The 15,324-nt window shown below is 58.7% G+C and overlaps 1 protein-coding gene across 4 annotated transcripts in view; it reads left to right on the forward strand.

Moving 5' to 3' along the window:
- PSD4 (pleckstrin and Sec7 domain containing 4) overlaps nt 1-14,605 on the forward strand; it is a 34,744-nt gene extending 20,139 nt beyond the window's left edge. For 2 of the 4 annotated variants that reach the window (XM_027623326.1, XM_027623325.1), the window contains exons 3-17: nt 912-1,037; nt 1,308-1,386; nt 1,880-2,240; nt 4,937-5,113; nt 5,566-5,646; nt 5,792-5,904; nt 6,147-6,205; nt 6,375-6,464; nt 7,577-7,620; nt 8,016-8,176; nt 9,236-9,306; nt 9,425-9,591; nt 10,123-10,267; nt 10,518-10,661; nt 12,253-12,510. In XM_027623326.1, coding sequence (XP_027479127.1) covers nt 912-1,037; nt 1,308-1,386; nt 1,880-2,240; nt 4,937-5,113; nt 5,566-5,646; nt 5,792-5,904; nt 6,147-6,205; nt 6,375-6,464; nt 7,577-7,620; nt 8,016-8,176; nt 9,236-9,306; nt 9,425-9,591; nt 10,123-10,267; nt 10,518-10,661; nt 12,253-12,510 — 2,076 coding nt within the window. Of the gene's footprint in view, nt 1-911; nt 1,038-1,307; nt 1,387-1,879; nt 2,241-4,936; nt 5,114-5,565; nt 5,647-5,791; nt 5,905-6,146; nt 6,206-6,374; nt 6,465-7,576; nt 7,621-8,015; nt 8,177-9,235; nt 9,307-9,424; nt 9,592-10,122; nt 10,268-10,517; nt 10,662-12,252 lie in introns of all 4 variants that reach the window. The other 2 variants (XM_027623327.2, XM_027623328.1) reach the window with 2 other exon arrangements.
- The last annotated feature ends 719 nt before the right edge of the window (nt 14,606-15,324 follow it).

Here is a 15,324-nt window from a genome sequence, read left to right on the forward strand (position 1 = left end):
CAGAACATGATGGCCATTGAGTCCACAGATGTCCCTATCTCACCAGCTCCAGAGGGCTGTGTCTGGACACATTTGGAGAACAAACAGCTCCTCCAATTTCAGTGTGTTCCAGGCCATTCTTAGACTCTACCCCTCCCGCCTCCAGGACATTCCCAACCGTAACAGGGCAACCTCTGCCCCAAGCAGGGAGGTATCTGTTTTAAGAGTCTGGTCTCTTGAGAGATTTCAGCATTTGGTTACTTTGAGTTCACCGTCTTTCATTCCCACCCAGGCACCTCCCTCCCCAGGGTCGATAGATCGGGCCGCATGACAATGGCAGAGGTCCTTGATAGCAACTAGGACCAGCTCGGGGGACAAGTGACAGGAGACGGTAGGGCGCATAGTTTTCCCAGGGGAGGCCTCTGCTCAAGAGATAAGGAAACTCAAGATGTCAGAGCAGGGCTGTAAGTTTCTAATCTCTCTGGTCCCAAAGAACAATGCAGAAGAGCCATTAACTAGACAGCTCTCCCACCTGACCCCAAGGTCACAGGAGCTGCTAGGTACTGTTGGAGATCCCTGACCGGAAGGCTGGGGCGTCCAGTGCGGGGCATTGTGGCTCTGTCCCGTGAGAGTGCATTCTCGCGACCTTGTTGCTCTAGGACCCTTGGGGTCCTCAGAGGGAAGCCTGGGAGCCCCATCCTCACAGCAAGTGGCATCTGCTTCCATCCCAGTGCCTGGGCGCTGTCACCCTCCCTATAATACAGCCCGTCCTTGGGCTGGTACTGCGGACCACAGAGGGAGGAGGGTGGGGGCAGGGAAGACTAGAAGTCAGTGGGCATGGATGAGGGACTCTGGAGGCCTCGTGGGGTGCATTAAAGGCCCTAAGAACAGTTTCCCTCAGGTCAAACCTCTTGCCTCTCCTTCTCTCTAAGACTTCTCTGGCAGACAGTCTTGACCCCGCCCCACTTGCAGCATCCTGTGTGGACAAAGCATTGACCTGGGAAACAGGACAAGTCAGATCTGATCCCAGCTCTGCCATACAGCCTGTGCAACCTTGGGCAAGTCACTTACCCTCTCTCGGCCTCCCCTTCCCCAACTGTATGGAGGAACGTGAGCCCTGGTGATTCTTGATTCTCGGGGTGGGCAGCAGCACCCCTAGGATGCAGGTCTTCTCTCATCCAGGATTCCTCCTCTGATCTGGGGCCCTGCTGTCTGGGTGGGAAGAGAGCAGGGAGGGAGGGGCCCTGGATACTCAAAGTCATTCTCCCCTCCCCCTCCCCCTCTCGGTGCCTCCAGGGCTCATGGAGATACTGTGCCTCTCTCAACAGGCCCTGCCCAGCCCGGAAGGCTGGCAGACAGAAGAGGGTCCTTCCTGGCCCCAGGTGCCTCCGATCTCCCAGGACCGAGGTGAGACCTGTTATGGGCTCTGGGAAGTTGAGTGTGGGAAGCTTTGGATCTGGGTGGGGACAAAGATCTCCTTGGATCCATAGATATCATTAAGAAGTCCCATTGTATCAGGTTGAAACCAGAGCAGGGGTGAAATCCTGCTTCTCCTGTGACTACATTCATACAATGGTTTTGAAAATGCTCATTTCATAGAATTAATGAAGAAATGTGCCAAAGACCCAGCATTTCTGATGCCTGGGTCTTAGGGGTTTAGGAAGTCCTGAGCCCCAGGGTTGCCTGGAGACCGGAGTTCTGGGAGCCCTCTGCCTGCCGCCTCTGCATGTGGGAGGTCCCTACTGCCGCCTGCCAGAGGAGGGACAGACCGGCGCTGCCCGGCTCCAGGGGGAGGAGCCCCAGGGAGGGAGCCTGTGGAGGTGGCAGCCCAGGCGGTTTTCCCCTTGGCCCTCAGCCTGCCGCTAGCCCCATGTCAGCTTCCCTCCATGCTCTTCCTCAGGTGACAGTGATGCTGAGTGTCCCCAGGAGTCTGCTCTGCGCACCTTGGCTCCTGGCCCCTGGGGGAGCCCAGCCTCATCACCGGAGCCTAGTAGCCCCGAGTCTGAGAACAGAGGCCCTGGCCCCAGGCCCAGCCCCGTGTTCTCCCGGGAAGGCAGCCCAAAGCCCCGGTGTCCCCACTGGGACAGCAGTCTTCCTGAGCCGACGCTAGATGCTTCACGCCCTTCACTCTTGGAGACAGATAGGGCAGAGCCACGTTTGCTGGAGAAAGAGGAGGCAGGAGAGGCCTGGAGTGAAGGCCCAGCCAGGACTCCAGAGGCGGGAGCCGTCCAGCCTGGCGCTTGCTTGACCTCTGCAGGAGGGTAAGTGTCCGACTAACCAGCTCTCTGGCTTCTAATTTTGGATACATTTACGAATACCCTGGTCTGGATGGAGCATGAGAAATGCCCACTGGGATTTAACATATTAACACCTGTTAAGCCAGGATTCTATGACTGGGTGTCAGCAGTTTTGAGCAATACTGGAGGGTCTGAAAGCACGCGAAACCCAAAAGCAGACAGACACGTGGGGCAGGATTTGCACGTGCTGAGGCCATGCCCCAAGAGCCTGGACACCAGGAGAGGGGTGGGAGGTGTTCAGCGGACCTGACCAGGGCCATGTGCCCGGAACAACGGGAATCGTGCTAGGCAGGGTGGGGAGTGGGAAGGTCAGAGCTTGTGATGTGGGGATGACACATTGCTTTGAACTTGAGGAGGTGCCTGGGAGAAATCCATTGGTGAGCCTTAGGCCAAGGGTGTGGCTCAGATCTCAGGGGAAGCCAGAACCCCAAGGGGAAGTTTGGCTGGAACCAAGGAAGTGGATCTTGGGGCCCATGGCAGGATCGAATAACCCCAGAACTGTGGCCAGAGGCAGGAATAGGACCACTGGGAAACCAGCCTAGATGTCTGCCTGCCTCCAGAAGCTGCAGGGGGCTGTCAGTGCCTGGGGCCTCCACCCAGGAAAGGGGTTTTGTTCTCTGGCTGGCCGAGGAGGGGACATCCTAAAGAGGCCGGGAGGAACCAGTGATGGTTTGGGTTGCACTAACTTGAGGGTCGCCCCCCCCCCATGTCAGTGTCACTGGGTGATGGGGACAGAACCTCAGGCAGTGTGTGTCTCTCATGCATCTGGAAAACTATACAGCCTCTGGAGGTGTTGGGAGGCTTGGGAATCAGGGGAGTCTTTCAGGATCTGAGAAGAGAGGGCTCGTCATACCAAAAGTAAAGTCAATTCAACCCAAAATAAAAGTAAGTAAATCCACCTGAAATGAGAACCATATGTTCATAGTAAGTAATGAAAAAAGGCTCGATTGGGGCTTTTCTTGCTGTGATGCTAAATATTACATAAATAAATAAGTTTAATCTTATTTTCAGCACAATATTGGATTAATTTTCCTGGCCCGAGTTTGCTGGTCCAACGGGATGTTTCGTTTGTGCTTGACTATCACAGTGAGGTCACAGAGGTTATTTTTATCATATTTTATTTTTTCATTTTATTTCATTTCATTGCAATTAATTAATTTTTTATTTTTTGTTTGTTTGGAGCGGGGAGAGGCCGAGAGAGGGAGAGAGAGAGAGAATCCCAAGCAGGCCCCACGGCTCAATTAATTTAATAACAGCTTCATTGAAGAAATAATTCGCATACCATACAGTTCACCCATTTAAAGTACACAGTCCCATGACAGTTGATATTTGCATTATTTTTTTCCCCAGAAGTAACTCCCCATCTAGATATTATTTTAGAAACAACACTAGTCGACTAGGTCATTTCTGTAAAAGCATTTTAGGGCTTGCGCAGCTGATGATCCAATAGTTCTCTTCAGATGTGACATGCGGGTCGTTAGTTTTCTCCTCTCCAACTGTCCACTGGACTTAACTCCTTCAGTTCCTTGTTTGTCCCTGGCTTTTCTGCGATTCCTGGAATCTTCTGGCCTCACTGACACGGACTTCATGAAGCCCTATGTTTTTGGGGGATGAGATTTGTAGGTCACTTTTCAGTGGGGCTCTGTTGTGCCAGCCCCGCTGGGTGTGCAGGAGCCTCAGGGAGAAACGAGCAGAGAAGACACGGCCCAGTCGAGGGCAGAGATGGAGGTCCGTGTTAGGAGAGAGGGGCTGTCGAGCACAGCCTCATTTGATAAGTGGTCAGTCTATCCGTGAACATTTGCAGGTTCTGCTGATGTGGCTTACCTGTACATCTCCCTAACTGTGGTCACTGGGATCTGGAGTATTCCGATAAGGAGGATCCCCTAGCCCCGGTTGTCGTGTTGCAGGGGAAATGGAAGAGTCCGGCAGAGACTGGGCTTGGTGACTTCCAAAGTTCCGAGCATCACATGCTGAGTGTTCCCCTTGGGTGTCGGGGCGGCCTGGTCCTGTGTATGTTCATAATAAGAACAGGTCGCCATGTGGGCTCCTGAGGTGAGGGCTTGTTTTCCCACAGGGCTGCCGGTGTGAGAAGGGAGAGGTCGGAAGCCACCTCTGACACCCCCCCCCCCCCCCAGCCCCCAGCTGTGGCCATGCCTGAAGCCAGTCTGGCTTCTTCTTCTTCCCTCACCCTTGCACCTTCCTTGGCTCCAGCTCTAGGAGGGAAGCCTGGGGCCGGGGCCGGGAGGGGCAAGGGGGCAAGGAGGCATCACGAGCAGGGGAGGACAGGTGAGGGAAACAGGTGGCTGGTGGGGGTCAGGGAGACAAATGCCATCCCTCCTGGGGATGGATTCAATACCACTGGCGTCTTCAAAGGGCTGCACCTGCCACCTGAGGTGAACTAGGCTCAGAATGTCCTCGTGGTTTACCTGCAAAGGTGCTGGGTGCTGAGCTTGGCCTGGCAGGTGCGCCACCTCTCTGGATCCTCCCGGTGCCCAGGCCAGGCCAGGTCAGGGACCACCCCGGCACTCCAGCTCCCCTGCTGAGTTTTGGGTGTGGACTGTGAGCCCCCCTTTCTGTCACTGACCTGGAGGGACGCTTGACCCAGTACCCCTCCTGTCCATCCCACGTGGTAGTCTGAGGACACTGTTGGACCTTTGCAGGCTTCCCGAGAGCCCCATGCCCCAAGCACAGTCCCTGGAGGAAGGCCAAAGGCCCCAGACTGGAGACAAGCTGGCTAATGGTAACAGCACCGACAAGGTGGCCTGGAACTTGGCCTCTCGCCTCTATCACCTGGAAGGCTTCCGGAAGTCTGAAGTGGCTGCCTACCTGCAGAAGAAGTAAGGGGCTTGGAGCCTGAGCAAGGCTGGAGGTTGCGTCAGGAGAGGGAAGAGTGGTCCACGGACTTCCGTCCACGGGCCGCCGCATTGCTGACCTTCATCCCATCGTTCCCGTCCGAATCCATCCCTCCCCCCACCCCACCCCGGTCTCCTTGTGGCACCTGCTCTCCCTCTTAGTCCCACTTGTCACCCCTTCTCCACACTCTTGAGCCCTGCCTAGAGCCACCGGACCTGGCCACCTCGTCTCCCCCACCCAACTCCACGTGTCCTCCCCACTCAGCAGTAGACGGGGGCCCGTGGCAGACCAGACCTGGGCCGCCCCCTTACCCTCTCACCCTCTGGGGATGTGCACAGGCCCTGGGGCCCCCCTGGCATCCGCGGCTCCAGCCCAGACCCCTATCCCCCCCCCCCCCCGCCCCCAGGCGGCCTTCATTCCTGGTTCTTTTCCGCAGCAATGACTTCAGTAGGGCCGTGGCTGAGGAGTATTTGTCTTTCTTCCAGTTTGGAGGCCAGAGCCTGGATCAAGCCCTCCGGTAAGGCCTCCAGGCCCTCTCTGGGGAGGAGGGATGGCTGGGAGGTGGTAGCCCCGGTGAGGCCAGAATCTGATTGGCCCCCGGCTCTGGAGCCTGCTGGCTGCCCCAGCCCGGGCTCTGGCCTGGACTCTGGCCTTCCTTCCAGGGTCTTCCTCCAGGCCTTGGTGCTCAGCGGGGAGACTCAGGAGCGAGAGCGAATCCTCTACCAGTTCTCCAAACGCTTCCATGACTGCAATCCCGGGGCCTTCTCCTCCGCAGGTAGGGAGGGCTGGGCCCCGAGGGCAGGGCAGGGCACGCTGGGGTGCCTGGGAGAGGGATGGCACGGGAGTGCCGCCCGGGGGAAGGGGGGGGGGGGCTCTGGGTAGCGGCTCCTGGGAGTGTGTTTGGGGGAATGTGGAGGACCAGAAGCCTCTGGGGTCACCCTGCCCAGCGTGGCCAGTGGAAAGGCAGGAGTCCCGGGTCTAACGAGCTTTCTCTGTACTCGCCTCCCGCCGGGGCAGATTCCGTTCACACCTTGACCTGTGCCATCATGCTCCTCAACACGGACCTGCACGGACAGGTGAGGGGGCGGGGGAGCTTGAGGCCAGGGGCCTGGGATAGGGTCACAGAAGGGCTCCGGGGGAGGTAGGGCTGGAGGACTGGAGCAGGTCTCAGAGTGGCCAACAGGGGGTTATTTTCTGCGGGTCGGGAGTGTGTGCCTGCTGCCCCACCTCTCCCAATGGCCACAGAACATTGGGAAGAGCATGAGCTACCAGGAATTCATAACCAACCTGAACGGCCTGCGGGACGGCGGGAACTTCCCGAAGGAGCTGCTGAAGGTAAGGCACAGGGGGCTGCCCCCTGGGCTCGTGATGCCGGGGCTACCTCTGTAGCTCCTTGTACCCCGGGGGGAGGCGGGGCGCGGGCGATGCTCAGCCCGGGCCTGGCTCTGCTGCCGTGCCCTTGGTAGGCCACGGCCTGTTCGTGGAAGGTACTAGAGTGTGCGTCCTCGCCAGCAGCAGCACCATGGAACTTGTTGGCTTGTGTGAATTCGTAGGCCCCCTGCCTTGGACCCTACTGAATTAGAATCTCTGGGGCTGGGACCCCCTAAAATGTTCTCTGGAGTTTCCAGGTGATTCTGAGGCATGGGGAATCTGAGACGCACTGGGGTTTTGGGTTCTCGGAACGAACAAAGGGCAGGGTTTTAAGTGGCAGTAAGTCTAAGACTGAGGAGCCGGATGTTCTGGGGTTTGAATTCTTGTCTTGGGCCATTACACCCATTACAGCTTGCTCGAGTTCCTCCTGGGGTAGCACCCACTTTACAGTGTGGTGCTCACAATGAAATAAAGGTTGCCAGGGGCCTAGCATGGCGTGGGGCACACAGCAGGCTTTTCACACGCAGTGATGCCCTGGTTCTTTTGTCTGTGTGGTGAACATTTCTGGAACTCTTGCTGTGTGCCCGGCACCCTGCGAGGCACTGCCAGGTCTATGAAGGCAAGCGAGGTGCACGGCCATGAATACCCTTTGTTAGGTCCTTTCAGAGTCCCAGCACCTCGCTTACTCATTCCTTCACCATCCATTTGTTGCCCCTGTTTGTCCGCTGTCCCTGCGCTCAGATCCCTCTGGGCGGGATGGTACTGGATGATTCATGTACTTTCCAGGAGAACTAGCTCGGGCCTCCCTCCCTAAGCTCGGGTCGGGACTAGGATTGCTTTGCTCATCCTGTCTGTAGCGTCGGGCATGGTGCCTGGCACGTGGTGAGCGCTCCGTAAACGGTCGCACGCACGGGCACATGGATGCACGCGTGCGCTGCTTCCTGCTCGAGGAGGAAGGGCAGCTGTGCTGGGGGTGGAAGAGGCAGACCGCAGCTTGCCCCTGTCCTGCCTCTGCCAGGCAGAGTCCGGGCCCCACGGGGCCGAGGCTCCCTGCCCACTGTGTGCTTCTGTTCTAGGCCCTCTACTGGTCTATCCGAAGTGAGAAGCTTGAATGGGCCGTGTAAGTGAGAGTCTCCCTTCCCTCCACTCCCCGCTCCCCTCCCCTGTCTCTGGGCCTGTCCTCCCTCCACCCGCCCACCTGAGAGTCAGAGGAGCCCGGGGGAGGCAGGGGGGCCTGGACAGTGCTCCCCTCTGAGTGGGATGCAGCCAGAGGCCGGACCCTGGGTGAGTCTCCAAGAGGGTAGAGGAGTCCAGGCAACACCTGGAGGAGCCAGGGGCTGTGGGGGGTGGGGATGACAGGAATGGATGGGCTGGCTTTGAAGGACTCCTTTTAGGGGGTCCTGGGGTATGGCTCCCCAGCAAGAGAGAGAGAGGGTGGAGGGCGCTGAGGCCGTGGGCTCCTCCTAGTAGCCTTTGCCCAGTCAGTATCCCCCAGCCTGATTCTCTGATGTCCAGGGATGAAGAAGACGCAGGCCGAGCAGAGAAGGCCCAGGTGTCTCCCCCCACTGGCAAGATGAGCAACCCCTTCCTCCGGCTGGCCCAGAGCCCCACGGCGCCCACCTACAAGCAGGGCATCCTGGCTCGGAAGATGCATCACGATGCGGATGGCAAGAAGAGTGAGTGTCTGCTGCCCTGCTGTGTGGGGAGCTTGTGTTCGCCGCCGAACCCGCGTGTGGATGTGCGTGCGGGCGTGCAGAGTGGCTCGGCACAGGGCCGCGGGCTGACGTGTGGGCCGGCGTGCAGAAAGATGGCACGGGTCAAGGACTGGCAGCCTGTGTTCCTTCCTTGATGGTGACCATGTGCTGGGCGCCGGCTAGGACGCCAGGGAGTGGGGGTGCAGAGACAAGACAGACCTAGGTACTCCCTGCCCCCCAGCCCCCCATGGTAAGGGGGAGGTTAGATGAGCACATCAGTGTCTGGGATAAAAGGTGGAAATGGCTGAGGGGTGTAGGGAGGGTGAGATCAAGTATGGGGGTGTGGAGGAGGGCTAGGTTTTGGTTTGGTTTGGGGGGTGAGATGTGGGGGACAGGGATGGGTGGGGCTTCTGGGAAATGATGGTGTCTGAGCTGAACCTTGGAAGACAAGAGGCCAGAGGGCATTCCTCTCAGACAAAGGAGCAGGCAGAGTCGGCTGGGAACAGGGGGTGGGTGACAGCACGGCAGGAGGTGCGTTTGGCCTCGCTCCGCAGACAGGTGGAGACTTTAGAGCAGGGCAGCGCCAGGACCGGAGCAGTAATGGGACCCTGGCTGGAGAGGACAGGGTGCAGTGACCGGCCGGGGAACTAGCACTTGGCTGCCAGAAGCCACAGGGCCTGAGCAAGGCTGGAAGGTGACTCCAGGGAAGCCAGCCTTCTTCTGCAAGAGGACCTAGGCCCCTGTGCCTCTCTGGACGGGACCAGAAAGACGTCTGGTGGCACCGTGCTTCGGTGTGGGAGTGTTTGGAAAGGGGACAGTCGGTATGGACATCTGCTTTTGTTGTTGTTTGTGGGGTCTGCGCACGACTGCCTGGGTGTGAGGCGTGGCACCTGCTTGTTCCTGATTGTTTTGTGGTGTTGGTATGCCGCTGCGTGTTTACATGCACCTGGGGAGGGACTGAGTTGGTGGGGAGAGGGGACCACATGTGTCTGAGTCTGGTTGGGGTGCCACCACCTCCTGTGTGTTCTGCTCCTGGGGCAGCGCCGTGGGGCAAGCGCGGCTGGAAGATGTTCCACACCTTGCTTCGAGGGATGGTCCTCTACTTCCTGAAGGTAGGAAGGGGGTGCACAGCCCTGACAGGCAGGGTGGGGAACAGGGAAAGGCCCAGAATGGTTTGGAGGGTGGGCCCCTGTGATCACCTCTTTTCTGAGCCCCTGTGCCCTGTGGCAGGGAGAGGACCACTGCCCCCCTGCAGGGGAGAGTTTGGTGGGACAGATGGTGGACGAGCCCGTGGGGGTGCACCACTCGCTGGCCACGCCGGCCACCCATTACACCAAGAAGCCACACGTCTTCCAGCTGCGGACTGCTGACTGGCGCCTCTATCTCTTCCAGGCTCCGTAAGTCCCCGGGGGGGACAGACCAGCAGCAAGGCTCTGGCTCTCTTGTCCCTGGTCCCTTGCTCACCACTCTCTGATGGCTGCTGGCCGGGGCCCTGGTGGGAGCAGGAGAATGCTGCGGCTGGCAGGGGTCCTAGGCGTCCTGCACCTGCTCCCCTGACCCCACCCACTTTGCCACTGCAGCGCCTCTTCCCTGGTGGAGGGGCACCCCCCCCCCCCGCCATCCACCCTCCTACTTCCGAACCTAGGATTCCAGGAAGCCTCTAGCAATTGATTTTTATTTATTTTATTTATTTTTTTTATTTTTTTTGCCGTAGATCTAAAATCTGTTGCCTTCCTAGATTTTCCTCTTTGACGGATGATAAAAACCACCGGCAGAGGTCAACCACCTCGACTGGTGGCCGGGCTTCTGGCTTTTTGAGGCGCTGGGTACTGAGAGTCTGGAAGGCTGTGCAGACCACAGGAGGCTGTGGGGAGAGGGGCAGGGCCGGCTCTGTCACCTTGGGGTCTGACGGCCTCCTCTGCCCTCAGCACTGCGAAGGAGATGAGTTCCTGGATTGCGCGCATCAACCTGGCGGCCGCCACGCACTCGGCGCCGCCCTTCCCCGCCGCGGTGGGCTCCCAGCGCAGATTCGTCCGGCCCATCCTGCCTGTGGGCCCTGCCCAGAGCTCCCTGGTAAGGGGAAGGGGACTTCCCGGGCCCCGGGGACGAGGTGGGAGATGGGAGGTGGGAGATGGCTGCGCACGTGGCCTAGGAACCGGGAGAGGGGTGCGGTGCGCACCTGGGCCTGGGAACGAAGGGAGGATGTGTGGGCTGCACACCTCGGTGCAGGAACCAAGAGGGGTTTGTGGTGGGCTGCACACCTGGGGCCGGGAACGGAGCGGGGTGCGGTGGGACAGCTTCCCCCTCCGCCTCCCGCTCCCAGGAGGAGCAGCATCGATCCCACGAGAACTGCCTGGACGCTGCCTCCGACGACCTGCTGGATCTGCAGAGGAACTTACCCGAACGGCGGGGCCGCAGCCGGGAGCTGGAGGAGTACCGCTTGAGGAAGGAGTACCTGGAGTATGAGGTCAGGCTCCGGAGTCTCCGCCCTCCCTGCTCTCTCCCGCCCCCTCGGCCGGGCCCTCTGCCGCCCTCTCGTGGCCGCATCCGGCCTTGCAGCCTTCGTTCCCGGGGCCGCTCAGGGCTGCGGGAGGCCCTGTGTGCGCTCTCCCGTGCAGTGGCTTGCACAAAGTGTGCGTGTCCGTGAGCACTCAGACCCCTTCACTTCTTGTCCTGGGGGTACCTAGAAGCTGCTTGTCTGGAAACACTCACAGGGGACGTTTTGTCACTTTCACCTAAGAGTATACTGTATTTGGCTTTACCTAAATTGCAGGTAGAAACGGTATTTTAGTTGAATTATTTACCCTAATACCTACCTAGTACTAATAGGCAGTATTTATGGAGTTTGTCTTACTTGCCTGTATTATCTTGTTTAGTTGTCTAACAACTCTGGGGTAGGGACCGTTATCCTCACTTTACAGATGAGGAAACAGGCAAGGAGAGATTAAACAACTTGTCCAAACCTGATGAATTCATATCCTACTCCAGTCAGGGCTGTGCCTCATTTATAGTCTTAACTAAGGACCTTTTTAGCCCTCTGATCGATGCCGCACTGTTTTATCCCCTGACCGCCCCCCCCCCCCCCCCCGCTGACCCCCCACCCCCTTACATCTTACGCCTCTGGTCAGTGCGCATGTTCTGGGACCTGAAGCAGGAGGGGTAGATGAGGGGCAGTATGAGAACAGAGGGGGTCAGAGCCATCCAGAGGTGGAGACCAGAGAAGGGAGCGTCCGTGTCATCCCTGGGCTGTGTTTGCGGGGCCTCGTGCTGCCCCCTCCCTGCCTTTGTGGCCCATCCCTTGGCTTGTTCGGTGCATCCTCAGCCGTCGGTACACTGCTTCGCAGGGGCCCTGGGGTGACAGGACCCAGCTCTGCCTGCAGAATTCTAGCCTCTTCCTGCCCATGAGCAGCTGCAACCTGTAGCAAGCCCCTGCCCCTCCCTAGACCCCATTCCCCTCCTTATAAAGTGGAGACAGTGATTCCTGGGCCACCCAGCCACCCGGGCTGGGATGAGAATCTGGTGGGGTGGAGGATGAGCATGCACTTAATACACTGGGACCCGTATCCGAAGGCTGCTAGTTACGGAGGCCTTTGGAGTGTTAAACAGATGAAGGTGGTTAGCATCCCGCTCTCCAGATGCCAATTGTTAAAATGCTATTCAGACTCAATTAGGCTTCAGTACAGATGTGAGCTGTTTGTGTGCAGTGCCGCACAGATCAGGCCTAGTGGGTTATGGATCTCTTAGTGTCTCAGGGATGTAACATGTTCTGGAGACGTTAGTTACAGCACTACAGGGTGGTGGCTGTTAGAACAGGGCTGGGCTGCTTATAATACTGTCCAGATAACTGCAGGGGTCAGGCACGGATGCGGCTCCCGTGTTCTGCACAGTCAGCTGGCTCAGGCTCAGTACAGACGTTGGCTGTTGGTCCAGCCCTCTTTCTGCAGAAATCTTTACCACCAGAGCTTTGTACACGTGGGAGCAGTCTGCCCCTCGTGATTCCGGCCTCCTCCTGCCCTGGAGCTGGGGTGGCGCTAAGGGGTGGGGCCCATGTGTTGCAGAAAAGCCGCTACGAGACCTACGTGCAGCTGCTGGTGGCCCGTCTGCACTGCCCCTCGGATGACCTGGACCTGTGGGAAGAGCAGCTGCAGAGGGAAGCCGGAGGCACTCAGGAGCCCAAGCCCAGCCTGAAGAAGTCCCACTCCAGCCCCTCCCTGCACCAGGAAGAGGCCCCCACCACAGCCAAGGTGAAGCGCAACATCTCAGAGCGCAGAACTTACCGGAAGATCATACCCAAGAGGAACCGCAATCAGCTCTGAAGCTGGCACCACCACATGGACTCTGGCCCTGTGTTCGGGGCGGGGGGGGGGGGGACCTGAGATGAGACCCCATGGAGGAGCCTTGTTTCAGGGTCCGTGTTGGGGGATGAGGCCCTCCCCTTTCCCGCTGAAGGACAGGCCCTGTTTCTCTGCAGTCCTCACTGGAGCTTTCCTAATACTGCTGTGCCGACCCCCACGGCAGCCCCAGCTGCCCCAGTCCCTGCTCACTCCCAAGGGAGGACAGAGGTCAAGGGTTTGGCTGCACTCCCATGTCACCCTCCCCCGTTCCACAATCCAGAGTGGCCACATTTCTTGGGCCTGGGGGCAGCTCGGTGGTTATTTGAGAATCCGAGCCCCCGCGGGCCCTGAGCTTCCAGGAGGGAGGCTGGGGCAATGGAAGCCTCTGGGCAGTCAAGCCAGGGGAGCCACAGCCCTGAGGATGGTTTTGCTCTGGGAGTCAGGTGACCTGCAGTGAGAGGTCCTGGGAGACCCCAGCCAGCCTCAGGTGACTGAGAGAGCAGGGTGGCTCGACCCCGCCCCCTGACAGGTAGGCCTTGGGGCGGGGGGGGGGGGGGGGGGGGGGGGGGGGGGGGGGCTTCGAGGATAAACTTGGTGAGGCTGACTCTGGGGCCCTGGGCCTTTGTGTCCTTTCTCCCTACAATCATCCATGCACCCAGGGCAGATGAGAGAGGCCCCACCTCACACACCCAATTGCTAATCCTCAGAGCAGAGCCCTTGGTGGTCAGTGAGGGCCAGAAGGGGTTGGGGCCTCCAGAGCTCCATGGAGAGCCATGGGAACAAGGGGCCTTTGTTTCCCCAGAGCAGGGAGGGAGGTCCTCCAGGTTCGGACCCCTGGGAGAGGCCGAGAGGCAAGAGGCCGTGATACATCCCCTGAGGTCTCTCTTGGAAGGAGCTGGTCTGAGAGCTGGGAGAGCCAGGTAGAAGGCTGGCTCCCTCCCACACACCCCATCCCATAAAGTTGCATTCCCAAGGAGGGGCACCAGGGCACCTTCCAGACCCCCCTTCCTCCCCACCAGCTCTCAGGGGGCTTTGCTGCCCTTCCTGGGCAGTCCCCCTGTGCTGCCCTCTGGCTGCCTCCCAGCTGGGCTCTGGGGGAGGTTCCGGACACTCACGGACCTCAGGCTCTGCCTGTGGGAAGGAGGCTGGGTTGGCGAAGCAGCCACCATTGTCTCTGTTCAGCCAAGTGTGCGAGCAGGCTGCCCGCCAAGAGGGCCGCTGCTGCCTGTCTGCAGCCTGCTGGCTGGCGCACTGCTCTCCAGCCTTCCTGCCAGGGCCCCTCTCCTCCCATCTGTGCTGGAAGCCAGCCCTGGGGTCTGGAATGCCACCAAGTGGGGCTGGCCCTTAGGGACCACAAGGGGTGTCTGGCCAGGGCTCAGGGCCGGGCCGGGTACCCAGTGGGTGCACAATACATGCAGGCCAGTGAAGAAGGAGGTGTGCACAAATGTGTCAGGAAGGGAGGGTCAGGCAGATGTGCGCAGCTGGAGCCACCTGCAGGGGGCCAGGCTGGGTGTCCCTCCCCCCCCCCCCCGGGCGCATCTGTGCCTATGCAGGTCTATGTGCCTGTGTAGGGGTGTGTGTGCGTGCGTGTGTGTGTGTGTGGAGCACTGCGCGCGCAGACTGTCAGAGCCTCAGGGGGCCTCAATCATTTGTTCATCCACTCATTTGTTCATACATTCATTTCACAAATAATATTGACCACTTTTTATGGGCCAGGACGAGGGCATTCCAGAATGACTGAAACACATCTCTGGCCTCCCGGAGGTAACAATCCTGTTCTCTGGTTCCTTGCTTTCATATGGAGGCACACTTCATCTTGCTGGGGAGACATGCTGAAGACACATTCCCACCCTTTGCTCAGGGATTCGGATTCAGTAGATCTGGGTCAGGGGCACGGATATATATTTTTAAAGCGGCTTGGGTCACTGATGTGCAGTTAATAGGTGAAAACCTAGCATCAGGTTGATGTGACTTGCCCCAGGACTGACATAAGCTTGGCCTTGAGTGGGTTATTTGATCTCACTGAACATGTATCCATATTTCTAAAACCAGAATAAAAGGTGGAGGTTTGTCTGCATTTGTGCATGTATGTGGCACTGTGATGCTGCTTTGCTCGTGTGGAACTGGCACCTGTCTTTCACCAGGGCACCCGAAGCCTTCCGAGATATCCGGGCTGCAGGGCGCCACCTGGCACAGCTTGCAGACTGCGTAGTTAGGCTGCAGTTCTGACATGTAACCGCTGGGGGGCGGGCTTGTATCTTTCAAGTTTGTGGGGCCCGAGTGTCCAGCTGCAGAGCTCCGCTCCCTGAAGAAGAGGAAGTTAAGTCTGTTTGTCCCCAACCATCAGCAGAACCAGGACCTTCCACTTTCCTAAACCCACAGTGGTCCAGGTCAGGCCTCCCACCTTCTGGAGAAGTCAGCCTTGCAAACGGTTGCGACTCTTGACATCTTCCTGCAGATGGACAGGAAAAAGGGTTTCTGGAGCCATATGGGAGCAGCCTAGAGTTCCCCAAAGAATTGTCCCCACAAAAGTGAAAAATGAGTGAGCTCCCAGTCCCAGTCCTGAGGTTTGGGGCAGATCTGACCCACAGGCCTCTGTCTGACCTTGTGTCCACCCTCACTTTCTTTCCCATCTGGGAAGTGGGTTGGTGCATCTCTTTGCAGACGAGGGGACAGGCACAGGTTCTTGGTGATGAGCTCAGGCCCTGTAAGGCTGGCTGAAGTTTGTCTTTGGTTCCTTCGTTCCCTTCTAGGGGGGCTCAGCCTCCAGGGCCCTGGGCCCACCATGACCCAGGT

Source organism: Zalophus californianus, chromosome 8, assembly GCF_009762305.2.
Source record: "Zalophus californianus isolate mZalCal1 chromosome 8, mZalCal1.pri.v2, whole genome shotgun sequence".
NCBI lineage: Eukaryota > Metazoa > Chordata > Mammalia > Carnivora > Otariidae > Zalophus > Zalophus californianus.